Source organism: Rhinoraja longicauda, chromosome 6 (genome assembly GCF_053455715.1).
Source record: "Rhinoraja longicauda isolate Sanriku21f chromosome 6, sRhiLon1.1, whole genome shotgun sequence".
NCBI classification, from domain to species: Eukaryota; Metazoa; Chordata; class Chondrichthyes; order Rajiformes; family Arhynchobatidae; genus Rhinoraja; species Rhinoraja longicauda.
Window position 1 is genome coordinate 55,134,051 of NC_135958.1, and position 14,889 is coordinate 55,148,939.

The 14,889-nt window shown below is 43.2% G+C and overlaps 1 protein-coding gene across 1 annotated transcript in view; it reads right to left on the reverse strand.

The window, feature by feature from the left end:
- Positions 1 to 14,889, reverse strand: part of pik3r5 (phosphoinositide-3-kinase, regulatory subunit 5) — a 104,774-nt gene that overhangs the window by 40,221 nt on the left and 49,664 nt on the right. Inside the window, exons 5-6 of the mRNA XM_078400996.1 lie at positions 13,860 to 13,998; positions 4,211 to 4,280 (exon numbers count right to left, since the gene is read on the reverse strand). Coding sequence (XP_078257122.1) covers positions 4,211 to 4,280; positions 13,860 to 13,998 — 209 coding nt within the window. The remainder of the gene's footprint in view (positions 1 to 4,210; positions 4,281 to 13,859; positions 13,999 to 14,889) is intronic.

The following is a 14,889-nucleotide window of genomic DNA, read 5'->3' on the forward strand; positions in this document are numbered from 1 at the left end:
ACTACTGTTCCAAATCCAGCTTCGTCCATACTAAGCCGGAGGAGGTGGTTAAGGCAGGTCCTATCACAACATTCAAGAAACATTTGGACAGGCTGAGAGTGATATGGGCAGGTGGAACTAGTGTAGATGGGCCATGTTGGTCGGCGTGGGCAAGTTGGGCCGAAGGGCCTGTTTCCTCGCTGTCTGACTCTGTGAGTCATAGACTCTGTGCCAGCTATGAAATGATAACATACGTTATTAAGGCAGTGGTCAACTGGCCACAGCTCGACACAGTTCAACCCAGTGATGTTACGCTCAAGAAGTCAAAATATTCAGACCAAGCAGAATGTTATGAAAACTTCATGCACAGTATTTTCGTTTTTTTGGTCTCAGAGATGCGCCGCAAGAGCAGGCCCTTCGGCCCACCGAGTCCATGCCGACCAGCGATCATCCGCAAACTAGTTCAATCTTACACACAAAGGACAATATACAGAAGCCAATTAAGCTTCAAAGCTACACCTCTGTGGAGTGTGGGAGGAAAGTGGAGCACCTGGAGAAAACCCACGTAGTCTCAGGGAGAATGACCAAAGTCTGAACACACAGCACCTGTAGTTAGGATTGAACCCGGGATTTTGGCGCTGTAATGCAGAATCTCTGCCGCTGTGACGCCCTAATTGTTAAGTGTTCGGGGAAGATTAATAGAATCGTAGAGTCATACAGCACAGAAACAGGCCCATCAGACCAACTCATCCATACTGATCATGATGCCTCATTTAAACTAGTCCCATTTGCCTAAATTTGGCAATTAACGTTTAACCTGAGACAAAATATCTGAAACAGGGAATCAATTGCTCCTGAGGATCTGTATCTTCTATTTTAAGTTTAGTTTAGAGATACAGCATGGAAACAAGTCCTTTGCCCATGAAGTCCACGCCGACCATCGAACACTCACACTAGTCCTACGTTATCCCACTTTTGCATCCACACCATATACACTAGGGGGAAATTTACTGAGGACAATTAACCTCCAAACCTGCACGTCTTTGGGGTGTGGGAGTAAACCGGAACCCCTGAAGGAAACCCAAGTGAGAACGTGCAAACTCCACACAGACAGCACCCGAGGACAGGGTCAAACCTGAATCTCTGGTGCTGTGAAGCAGCAGCTCTACCCTCTGTGCCACTGTGCCACCCTTCAAGTGGCAATGAGAGGGGCAAGTTCACTAAAAAATATAATTAAAATTAGAAATCTATCATTTAACTGTTACTTCTTAACTGGCCCTTTTCCTTTGAGTTAGCTGACGTGGTGAAGTTTTAGTAATAAGTACACAGGCTAGGATTCTGTAGTGTTAAGGTAAAGCTGTGTAGCAGGCAGCCAAGGTGGAGTGAGCCACTGAGAGAAGCCTGGGTGGGGATGGTGCAGTGAAGAGAATGAGATGAATCAACAGAATCTGGAGTCAGGGCTCTGGAGAGGGGGGCATGAGCAAAGGACAACCAAAGGATCTGGACTAGAGGGTCGTCAGGTCTGTAAGCTGCAATACGGGAAGAACATGTTGCAGTTATACAAGATGATGGCGAGGCCACATTTAAGGTATTGTGTTCAGTTCTGGGCACCATGTTATAGGAAAGATGTTGTCAAGCTGGAAAGGGTGTAAAGAAGATTTACGAGGATGTTGCCAGGACTCGAGGGCCTGAGCAATAGGGATAGGTTGAGCAGGCTAAGACTTTATTCCTTGGAGCGCCGGAGGATGAGGGGTGATCTTATCGAGGTGTCTAAAATCATGAGAGGAATAGATCAGGTAGACACTCTGAATCTCTTGCACCGAGTCAGGGAATCAAGAACTAGCGGGCATAGGTTTAAGGTGAGGGAGGAATGATTTAATAGGAACCTGAGGGGTAATCTTTCCACACAAAGGGTGGTGGGTGTATTGAACGAGCTGCCAGGGGAGGTAGTTGGGGCACGTACTATCGCAACGTTTAAGAAACATTTGGACAGGTACATGGATAGGACAGGTTTAGAGGGATATGGGCCAAAAGCAGGTAGGTGGAACTAGTGTAGGTGGGACATGTTGGTCGGTGGGACGTTGGGCCAAGTGACCTGTTTCCATAGAGCTGTATGACTCTATGTATGACTCTAACAGGAGTTGGGCAATGCGTGAGGCTCAGAGAGTCAGATTTCTGGTGCATTTCGGAAAAAAATTGTAATGTTGTCAAATGGAGCTAGCAATATGATTTAACATAAGAGAATACTGAAGATTCTCAGCAGGTCATACAGCATCTGTTGAGAGAGAAACAGTACTAACGTTGCAGGTCCAAGACCATTGATCAGAACCAGATGAAAGGACCTTTCATTGGCCTGTAACATTAACTCTGTTTCTTTCCCCACAGCTGCTGTCTGATCATAAGGGGTTAAGATTATTATGTGTACATTAATAAGATTATTAAGGGGTTGGACACGTTAGAGGCAGGAAACATGTTCCCAATGTTGGGGGAGTCCAGAACAAGGGGCCACAGTTTAAGAATAAGGGGTAGGCCATTTAGAACTGAGATGAGGAAAAACTTTTTCAGTCAGAGAGTTGTGAATCTGTGGAATTCTCTGCCTCAGAAGGCAGTGGAGGCCAATTCTCTGAATGCATTCAAGAGAGAGCTGGATAGAGCTCTTAAGGATAGCGGAGTCAGGGGGTATGGGGAGAAGGCAGGAACGGGGTACTGATTGAGAATGATCAGCCATGATCACATTGAATGGCGGTGCTGGCTCGAAGGGCCGAATGGCCTCCTCCTGCATCTATTGTCTATTGTCTATTGTCTATTGTCATAAGATCAGAAGACAAAGGAGCAGAATTATGCCATTCAGCCCATTGAGCTTCCCCCTTGGATCATGGGTGATCTGTTTTTCCCCTCTCAACCCCATTCTCCTGCCTTCTCCCCACAGCACCTTTACTAACTCATCATTTTAACAATACCCAACAATCTATTGAGTATCTACAACATTTTCTGCTTTTATTTCAGCAAATGCAATGTTTTACTGTTCAGTGGTGAATGACTTTCAGCATTCCCATTAGTTTTAGTTTTAGAGGTAGAGTGTGGAAACAGGCTCTTCAGCTCACTGAGTCCAAACACCGACCATGATCACCCCATACACTAGTTCTATCCTACACACGAAGAACAATGTACACAAACCAATCAACCTACCAAACCTGTACGTCTTCAGAATGTGAGAGGAAACTAGAAAACACACGCGGTCACGGGTAGAATGTACAAACTCCATACGGACAGCACGTACAGTCAGGGTTGAACCTGTGTCTCTGGCGCTGTAAGGCAGGAACTCTATTGCTAAGCCACTGTGCTGCCCTTTCATGCCTGGATTCTAAAGTTCATCCGTGCTATCTACAAGATGTTAAACTGTTCCAAAAATTTCTAGAGTGTGATTTTTTTCAAGCAAACAATGTATGATTAAGTTTAAAAGAAAGCACCTTGAATGAAAATAATACTCAATAACTGAAGCTGCACAAAGATCCACTGGAAAAGCAAATATTTCACATAAAGCACCAAAGGTTTCATGAATTAAATTGACTGGGTTGTGAAAGGTTATACTTTTCCAATACCATTTTTTCAAAGCACTCGCTATGCGTTTAATAAGAATAAAGTGTAATCCTGCCAGTAGATGGCAGGACTGGGACAAATATCTCCACAAAGGCCTAATTTTTCTGCTCAATGCTACTGTTTTCTCCAATTACCACAATGATCTTATTTGATGCAGGATCTTGAATCGAAACATCGACCTTCACAGATGCCACCTGACGCAATGAGTTAGAGTAGAGAACATAAAGCAGTAAGCCACAAAACAGGCCCTTCGGCCCACACTGCTTGTGCCGAACATGATGCCAAGTTAAATTGATCTCATCTACCTGTACATGATACATATCCCTCACTTCCAGGTGAAAATCTCTTAAGCGCCACTATGGTATCTGCCTCCACCACCACCACCACCACCCCTGGCAATGCGTTCCAGACCCCCACCACTCTCTGTGTAAAAAAAACAGCCTCGTACTTCTCCAGTAAAATTCCCTCCTCTTACCGTATAACGAAGTCCTCTATTGTTGAACATTTCCACCCTGTCTGCCCTGTCTATGCCTCTCATAATTTTATATACCTCACTCAACCTCTGACGTTCCAGGGAAAACAAGACATATACACAGACATCTTCAGTACTTTTATATCATTTGGCCCTTACATGGTTTTGTTTTGAAGATTATTGGTTGTTAATCCTTGCTCAGCTCTCACCAACCTCTGGAATGAGATTCCTAAGGGCGAAATAGTCTAATTACTACAAGTTAAAGTTAACAGGCAAATGAAAACCGTTGTCAATGAGTAAACAAATAACATTGTTTTAGAAAGAATGAATGAATAACATGAAACACTACGTGTAGCAATTCACTCTCAAGTGTAAATTCAGGGAGACCAGTTCCTCTTGATCAGTGAAACCAATTAATCCCATTTCTAAAACATTCCCAGATCTAAAATGGAACTTTCAAACCTTCAATAGACACAAAAAGCTGGAGTAACCCCATAACCCCTGACACCCATGCTAATCAAGAATCTCCGCTTAAAAATATCCATTGACTTGGCCTCCACAGCCTTCTGTTGCAATGAATTCCACAGATTCACCCCTCTCTGACCAAAGAAACTCCTCCTCATCTCCTTTCTGAAGATGAGTCCTTTTATTCTGAGGCTGAGGACCAACTTGGGTGTTGCCCCTTGAGCATCTCTGGAGAGGAGGAATGGGTGACATTTCGGGTCGAGACCCTTCTTCAGAACTCAGGAACAGGAATTTTGTCTCACAATGCCTACGCCAAACATGATGCCAGGTTAAACTAATCTCCTCTGTATGCACATGATCCACATGCCCCCATTATCTGCACATCTATGTACCCATCTGTAAGCTTCTTAAATGCCTCTACCTTATTTGCTTCACCACCTGGCACACACTGGCAGCGTGTTCAAGGCACCCAACGCATTCTGTAAAAAAACTTACACCGCACATCTCCTTTAAACTTTGCCCCTCTCACCTTAAAGCTATGCCCTCTAGTCTTTGACATTTCCACTTTGGGGGATAAAGGTTTGACTGTCTAAGAAAGACACAAAATGCTTGAGTAACTCAGGCCAGGCACCATCTCTGGAGAAACGGATAGGTGGCATTTCAGGTCGGGACCCTTCTTCAGACTCGTAGCTGTCTACCCTATCTATGCAGCTCACAATTTTATATATTTCTATCATCTCCCCATAACCTCTGACGCTCTAGGGAAAACACCCAAGTTTGTCCTTAGCCTCAGAATAAAAGGACTCATCTTTAGAAACGAGATGAGGAGGAGTTTCTTTGGTCAGAGGGGGGTGAATCTGTGGAATTCATTGCAACAGAAGGCTGTGGAGGCCAAGTCAATTGATATTTTTAAGCGGAGATTGATAGATTCTTGATTAGTACGGGTGTCAGGGGTTATGGGGTGAAGGCTGGAGAATGGGGTTGAGAGGGAAAGATAGATCAGCCATGATTGAATGGCAGAGTAGATTTGATGGGCCGAATGGCCCAATTCTGCTCCTATAACTTATGAAGATGAATTCTCCTCGTAGCTAACACGACCCTAAGCAGCCAGAAGCCACGCTCCAAGTGATTTTTAATTCTTTTTAAATAACTTTGACATTCAGAAATAAAAACAAAGTTAACAAAAAACACGAAAGAACACATCATCAAAATCATTGAAATGAAAACATTTTTTAATCAAAATTAAATTCCCCTCTGTCGCCTAAATAAAAGTTTCATAATCCCATTGAAATCAATGAGTTATGGATTCTACCTCAACTCTACTCAGGTGCAGGGCTTTGGAGGAGTTTTTCCCAGTGTTAATGGTGGGAATTAAAGCAAGACTGGAATCCTTCAATGGATCCCAAAGAGAACCATTGAGGGAGAAGTTGACAGACGTTGCCTTTGGAAAAGAACAAGGAATACGATTAATAGTATAAGGTCCTTCAAAGGGCCAGAAGGGAGATGATGGGCGGAAGGGCCTTCTGCAGTGTAAAACGCATTGGATACCAAGAAATTAAGTCTTCCCAAAACCTCTTTCCAGTCCTAACGGCTCTTGCACAATCCAGGATATCATTTTCAACTTCATAATTTAGTTTAAAATCATTTGGTTTAGAGATAGAGTGGGGAAACAAGGCCTTTCGCCTACCGAGACCCCGCTGACCAGAAGTCTCCTACACGCTAGGGACAATTTACAGAGACCAATTAACCTACAAAACTACATGTGGCAGGAAACTGGAGCACCTAGAGAAAACCCATGCAGTCACAGGGAGAATGTACAAACTAGTACCCGTAGTCAGGATCGAACCTGGGTCTCTGGTGCTGTAAGGCAGCAATTCTACCGCTGCACCACTGTTCCACCCTGCACAATTAAGGAACACCCCCTCACTTGTATCTGCCTATCACTCGCCAGGCTTTGTCCCGCCCCCATCTCTCTTCCAGCTTTTTGCCTCCTCCAACAATGAGCCGGAAGATAGGTCCCGGCTTGAAATGTCGCTTATCCATGTCCAACAGAGACGTTGCCTGACCCACTGAGTTACTCCAGCACTGTGTGCCTTGTTTTGGTATGCCAGTATCTGCAGTTCCTTGTGTCTAGATTGGGGAGTTGTGTGTTGTGTTCCCCTTCAGGGTTATCAGAAAGACATAAAGGACTACTATACAAATAGAAGTGTTTCACTGATGGAAAAAGTTCAAAGTTGTTTGAAAAAACCCTCAAAATTCCCCTAAAAAACACCATGTTGTTTTGTCCCTTGTTGAAGATTATGTGCCCACTCAGACTACTATTACTGGGAGATTTTCACTTCTGCTTCTGACTGTACGCATTTAAATGATCATTATTTTGGAATTACATTTGGGGACATAATGAACAGGATTTCTCAGTTTATTTGAGTACATTCTTGCTACAAGCAGTACATCTTTTGTAGACAAAAAGGTGCCAGTATAAATGATCAATTAAAAAATTAAGCTACATTTATCAATAATTGTTTTTCCATCAATATACCCTTCTCTTTTGTCTTGATGTTGAGGCCATTCAATTTCTAATTTGATAAGCTAATGACATGAAAAGTATAAAGATATATAAAATTCTAATCATTGGAAAAAATAGTTTAAAATATTTTAGAAGTGCTGACATGCGTATAAATGTATAAAATCACAGAAAAAGTGCAACAGCAAGGGGATGAGGAGCGTAATTGGGATGGGAAAGACCAACTAGGAGGCAGATAAGTTCATATGTCATAGGAGCAGAATTAGGCCATTCAGCCCATCGAGTCTATTCTGCCATTTAATCATGGCTGATCTATCTTTCACTCTCAACCCCATTCTCCTGCCTTCTCCTCATAACCCCTGACACCCATACTAATCAAGTATTTGTAAATCTCCCAATTATTTTAAAATACCCAATTACTTAGCCTCCACCGCCGTCTGTGGCAATGAATTCCACAGAATCACCGCCGTCTGGCTAAAGAAATTGCTCCTCATTTCCTTTCTGAAGGTACATATGAAGAACTTCCAAGATCAAAAAGTGCGTCATTAAAATGAAGTTGCCTTAAAGTGCCATCATCTTTCCACTCCCCTCCCTCACCTGGTTCCACCTGCCTATCTTCGGCCCCCATTATCTTGTTCCCCTGCCACCTATCAGCCTCTGTCTCGAGAGCCCCTCTCTCTCACTTCTATGTTCTGGCTATCTTTGTGGACAGTTTCTTCCCAGCTGTTATAAGGCAACTGAACCATCGTACCAATAACTAAAGCTGAGAGCAGTCCTGAGCTACTATCTAACTCATTGGAGACCCTGGGAATATCTTTGATCGGACTTTACTGGACTGTATCTTGCACGAAACTTTATTCACGTTATTCCCTTTATCATGTATCTGTACACCTTGGATGGCTCAATTGCAATCATGTATTATCTTTTCGATGACTGGTTAGCATGCAACAAAAAAATGTCACTGTACCTCAGGTACACATGACAGTAAAACTAAACTCAAACTCGTTCATCTGCACCCTCAGTCTTGATATAGAGTCTTGACCCGAAATGGTGCCCATTCCTTTGCCTCCACAGATGCTGCTTGACCCACTCCGCTTTTCCAGTGGTTTATTTTTTGCTCCAGGTTCCAGCATCTGCAGTCTCTTGCAGTTCCATAGGGAACTATTCTCCTGCCTAGTGCATATGATAGCCCACCAAATAATGAAAGGACGAAAGTGGAGAACATGTTCAAGCATGAACTTCCCAGTGTTGACAATGGGGGATTCAATTACCCTGATGTAAACAGGGAAAGCAAGTGTCAAGGATTAACACTTAAGATTAGTGTTTAGCGACTAAAGATTCTGTGTAAAGCAGATTTCGTTCTGGTAATTAAAAATCAATTGAACCAACATCTGTTTAAAAGCACTAAGAGGATGTTGAGGCAGAACACTCACTCATTTCTGCAAAGGATACGAAATTTTGGTGAGTGAACAGCGACCTGGTGAACTTGGCCATTGAAAAATTGAACAAAAAAATTGATATTAAAAACTATAATCAGTCTGAGGAAGAAACGTTATATTTAAGGGACAAAGAGGAGGGAGGAATTTCTGCTTTTGTTTTTAATTGTGTGTTTTATTCCACTAGTGTCTTGTTTTGTTTTTTTTGCACAGTCTTCTTTCTGTTAGAATTTTATTATGTGTAATTGGACCAGTACCTCTATGTACTGGTGCATATATACGACAATAAACTGAATTTGAAAAAATATGTTGGCGAACTTCCTTGATTCTGACAATTCCTACCCAACGTAGAAGGATGCCTTGTGGATCTTGGTGCAAAAGTGGAATGTGCCAGGAAAAAGGGATGAGAGTAGTTGTGGAAAAGAGAAAGGAACCACTGGCCGTGGAAGTACTTCACTGAAGCAAGACTGATTCCAATATCTCGCAAAGGGATTTGGCCACAGTGTAATGGAATCAAAGTTTGACAAATTGAACAGTAAGTGAGCTGTGAGCGGTGGGATGCCTTGGAAGATCTAGTTCAGTCACATTCTCGGACTAAGGAAGTACATTCAATATTCTATGGGTGATTAAAGATATAATTATTGGAGGAAAACAGTAAAATGAAGCTATATTCCAGGCTCATTATTCAGTAGAGAACTAAGCTGAATAGAGGTGTTTAATGTAAGAACAAAAAAAGATCACAAAGGCAAGGAGAACGTTTGTGAATAGCTGAGTAGGCGATCTAACAGGGAAGCAAAGTGTCTTATAAAAGCCGTGGGAATAGTAAAGAGGTTGTCAAGTGACGTGGAGTGAGTGGGGACTGATTAATGGCCTGAGAGAAAACCATTGAATCAAAGGGCATGAAGGAGACGCTAAAAAAAAATTGGATTGGTTTTCTACTGAAGAGAATTGTGCAGTTGAATGTTGCGTAGATTGACTCGATTAAAGCAAAGTAACGAGAATCCACTTGAAAAGTTGACAGTATTTAAGGAAGATTGGTCACCCGGTCGGTGCAACTGGTATGTTTTCCAGACAAAATAATGACACAGTGATTTTAGACTTTAGAGATGCAACATGGCTTCGGCCCACCGAGTCCGCGCCGCTCCACTATCCTACATACTAGGGACAATTTACAGTTTACAGAAGCCAATTAACCTACAAATCTGCATGCCTTTGGAGTGTGGGAGGAAACCGGAGCGCCCGGGGTAAAATCCACGCCATCACGAGGAGAACGTACAAACCCCATACTGACAACACTCACAGTGCCATAGTGAGTCCCACCGGAAATTGGAGGAACAGCACCTCATATTTCGCCTGGGCAGCTTGCAGCCCAGAGTGGTATGAACATTGACTTCTCCAACTTTAGATAGTTCCTCTGTCCCTCTCTTCCCCTCCCCTTCCCAGATCTCCCACTGTCTTCCTGTCTCCACCTATATCCTTCCTTTGTCCCGCCCCCCTGACATCAGTCTGAAGAAGGGTCTCGACCCGAAACGTCGCCCATTCATTCTCTCCTGAGATGCTGCCAGACCTGCTGAGTTACTCCAGCATTTTGTGAATAAATACCTTCGATTTGTACCAGCATCTGCAGTTATTTTCTTACACTCACAGTCAGGATCGCACCCGGGTCTCTGGCACTGTAAGGCAGCAACTTTACTCACTTCATGGAGCTATAATAAGTTGTGGAACAGAGCAAACAGCTAGAGGAAATTACTGGGGCAACAATGTGTAGGGGAAATGGACAGTTGACAATTTGGGTCAAGATCTCAGAGGCAGGATCTTGACTCTAAATGTTAACTGTGGGTTTCCCTCCACAAATGCTGCCTGACCCACTAGGTTCCACCAGCGGTTTGCGTTTTGCTCCAGATTCCAGCATCTACCATCTCTTGCGTGTCCTAAATAAACTGTGATTAGCTCTGTGATAATGTAACGTGCATGCACCATATGTTTAACCTGCAATGGAAACTGATGGGGATGCAAGGAAGTGCAGATGCTGGTTTACACCGACGATGGACACAAAAAGCTGAAGTAATTCAGCGGGTCAGGCAGCATCTCTGGAGAAAAGGAAAAGGTGTCGTTTATTCTTGTATTCATTGTATTCTTGCATTCATTGTATTCTTGCATTGCATAGACGTTTAGCCTTGTATTTATTGCAGTTTGTTAGTATTTTGTAGGTGAAATTGCTGACAAACACAATAAATATGTAAACTGATGAAGAAACTGAGAATTAAAAAGTAACTGATGCAACATAGTTCAATTTAGGCAGATTAACCCCCAGGGCATTTTGCATGACTAAACAAAATTAACCACAAGCATGTACTATATTTACGCAGGATGCTGCTTTTCTAAAAAGATCTTTACAATTTATGCTGTAAGCCACAGACCTTGAACTGGTTAATGCAGTCAGTTTAATTAGCTCATTTTATTTTAATCAAAGAGTATATCCAATTCGGCAGATCATAAACTAGGTAGTACAATTAATAATGTGTAAGAAGGAACTGCAGATGCTGATTTACACCGAAGATAGACTTAAAATGCTGGAGTAACTCAGCAGGTCAGGCAGCATCTCTGGAGAAAAGGAATAGGTGATGTTTTGGGTTGAGACCTTACTTCACACTGAGAGTCAGGGAGAGGGAATGAATATAATTAATAACTTCCAAATGATGACAAGAATGACTTAAAGTCGTAGTCGTGCAGCATGGAAACAGGCCCTTCAGCTCAACTCATCCTTAGCAACTAAGATGCCCTACCAAGCTAATCTCACCTGCCCACCTTTGGCCCACATTCCTTTAAACTTTTCCTAACCATATACCTATCCAAGTGTTCTTTAAATGTTGTTATAGTATCTGCCTCAACTACCTCCTTTGGCAGCATGCTCCACCACCCTCTGACTGAAAATGTCGCCCCTCAGGTTCCTATTAAATCTTCCCCTCTCATTGTAAACCTATATGTTCTGGCTCATGATTCCCCTACCCTGGGTAAAAGACTCATGGATTCACCCTGTCAATTCCCCTTCTCATTTTATGCATTTCTACAAGATCACTCCTCAGCCTCTTGTGCTCCAAGGAATAAAGTCCTCTCTTGATTTGACCATCTGAGAATAGTTGGTATTGATGAGCGATTTCCCAAGTACATAAGTCATAGAGCTATTCAGCAGAGAGGCAGATCCTTCGGCCCAACTGGTCGATGTTGTCCAAGATGCAAATCCGTCCACTTCCACCTACATCCCTCCCTCTGGGTTTACATTTCAATCCTCTTCTCTCCCAGTCTGACACCCTTTTGGCTTCTTTCTCATCTCTAGCCTTTGTCTACTCATCTGACAATCAAAAATCCACTTCACTCATATTACTTGCCAGGCTTTGTCCTGCCCCAACTCTTCCAGTTTTCCCCTCCCCCGCACTACAATCAATCTGAAGAAAGGTCCCAACCCAAAATATTACCTGTCTATTCCCTTCAGATAAGCTGCCTAACCCCCTGAGTTACTCCAGGATTTTGCGCTTTACTCAAAATTCCAGTATTTGCCATTCCTTGTAGCCCCATCTGAACGAGTGCCACTTGCCTGCGTTGGGCCCATATCCCTCGAAACCTTTCCTATCTATGCACTTGAGTGGATCCAAAACACAACAAAGATCTAGATTTCCCATTGGAAATCAACTCCACATCTTCTTTAATTGTGGAAGAGTTTTAGAACTGATGCACTTCGGAAAATAGCAAGAGTTTAAAAGGCCATGCCAAGGAGAATGCTGGCCTACATTGCACGTTAAAAAACTAACCAGGCCGAGTTGGTGTTCATGCTCTACCCAAACCTCATCCAGTCTTTTTCAGCCAAGCCTATCAGCCTAACCCTTTATTCCTTCTCTCACCACCTACATTTCCCCAGCCTCCCTTTCAATACTTCTCTTCTGTTGATCTCCATGTGGTAAGAATCTCTTCATTGCCACCACTCTTTGGTGGTGTGAGGATGGTAAGATGGTTGGCCATGATAAATTGCTCGTAGTGTGATGTTGAGTAGTGGAATGTGTTCAGTTTAGTTTCGAGGTGCAGCATGGAAACAGGCCCTTTGGCCCCTCCGAGTCCATGCTGACCATCGATCAATAGTTCTATGTCGTCCCACTTCCTCATCCACTCCCTGCACACTAGGGGCAATTTACAGAGTGCAATTCACTTATAAGTCCACATGTCTTAGGGACGTGGGAAGAAGCCAGAACATGCAGAGAATACCCACGCGGTCATAGGGAGAACGAGCAAACTCCACACAGACAGCACTCGAGGTCAGGATAAAACCCGGGTCTCTAGCGCTGGGCCACCAGGGAAGGATAAAATGGAATCAGTGTAGGATTCATGTAAATGGCTGCTTGTTGGCCGGCACACACTGGGCTGACGTTGCAGTTTTGGTGCTGTATGACTCTTAAACCCTTACTCTGCTGGGCTGGAGTTTGGTTGCCACCACGCATGGCTGCTTGTGACCTTGCATTGCAACATGCCAGATTCAAAAGGAAAATTATAAATCATGCAAGCAACACATGTTTAGCTGTCTGATAAAATACAGTTGCCTAGTCTGCTTTGAGCTTCAAATTAGAAATCTCCCAATCATTGACAGAAGCGCATAAAATTATGCTAGGCATAGATAGGAGAGACAGTCAAAACCTTTTTTCCCCAGTGTGGAAATGTCAAAGAGATTTAAAGCATGGGTTTAAGGTGAGAGGGGTAAAGATTAAAGGAGTCTAGACCAAGTGGACCCGTTGGGCCCAAACCACTCCTGCATTGGTGCAGCACCCTCTCCTCCCCCCTCTCCCCCTCCCCCTCCCAAACCCTCCCCCCCTAACCCCCCCCCCCCTCGCCCGCCCCTCCCTCCCTCCCCTTCCCTTCCCAGGAGATAGATTTAAATGTTTTAATGTGAATAACTTAAAAAATATAACACCGATTTCAATGAAACTTCTTCCATTAACACCAAAGGGACGACGGTGAGTAAGGTGGGCCTAAAATTGTCGCGCTATCGTGTGCCGTTTTTGCTGTAGTTCAGGAACAAACAAACAAACAAATGACAGTTCTAGTGTATAGATGTGCAGAGCAAGAATCTTTGAACACCGAGGGTACTGGAAAGAACTGCCAGGGGTGGTAGAGGCAGATACGAAAGTGGGATTGGCAAGGCTTTTGGATGGGCACATATATATGCATAGAATGGTGGGATATGGATCACGTGCAGGCAGAGGTTATTCATTTGATGGCATCGTGTTCGGCATGAACATTATGGGCCCTGTACTGCTCGATGTTCTACGTACTGTTTGTAAAATATCATCTCAGCTATTTGACGGATGTGATCTTTTGATAATAAACTGTTCTTTACCTGGTGCCTTCAATTCATCGTTGATAAAAGTTAGAAGGTCCTTGCAAATGTCACAGTAAGGGACAGGCCAGGTCAGGAGATTATGGTAGATGCTGTGTGCGTCTGTCAGCAAGGTCGATTCTGGAGGGAAAAATGGGGTCTGCAAACCACCAGACAAACAGATTGAAAAGACTAACATAACATCATAAAATCCTTTTGAAACAGCGTACTTTAAAGAAAATGCAGTAAATTAGAAGATCAGAATCTTCTGATTGAGTATATCACAATAATTGAATTGAATTGAATTTGTTTTATATTAGCCAAGTGTGGTGTATACATACTAGGAATTTGCCTTGGTGCTTTGCTCACAAGTAACAACATGACATACATTAATTAAGAATAAAACATTATAATTTACACATATGATATTCAAAATAACTTTTAGTACATGGATTTGCAAGGAATGGAGGGAAGACCTCAGATCAAAAAACGTGCAGGCATATTAGATTAGTTTATCTTGGCATCATGTTCAGCACAGGCATTGTGGGCGGATGGGCCTGTTCCAGTGTTGTAGTTTTCTATTTTCTTATTTAAAAAACCCCTTCTAAATCAATCAATGTATTCATTGCTTTATTCAATATAATTTTGCATTGTTCAAATGTGGAACTGTGGCAGAATTCCTAAGTTTCCCTTTGCGGTTGTCCATTTATGTAGACGCAGTAAAATATATTGAGGGGGACTGCTGAATAATGTGAACAGGGACTGAATAAAGCTGGGGATGAAGTTGGATCAAAGGGAAGGGTTTTTGGAAGACCTTGGAGGGCCATCGGATCGAAAAATGTTTGGTGGTGCAGTTACACAACTGGTAGAGCTGCTGCTGCTGCTGGTTCTATTAATGTGGATTGTGGAGTGTGCATGTTCTCCCCGTGACCCCGTGACCCCCATCTGACTCCTTCCCCCCCCACTCTCTAATCCCACTTCCCAATCCCAATCCCAATTCCCCTCCTCCCCCCCCGTTTCCTATGCTGCCGATTCCTCCCACATGCCGAAT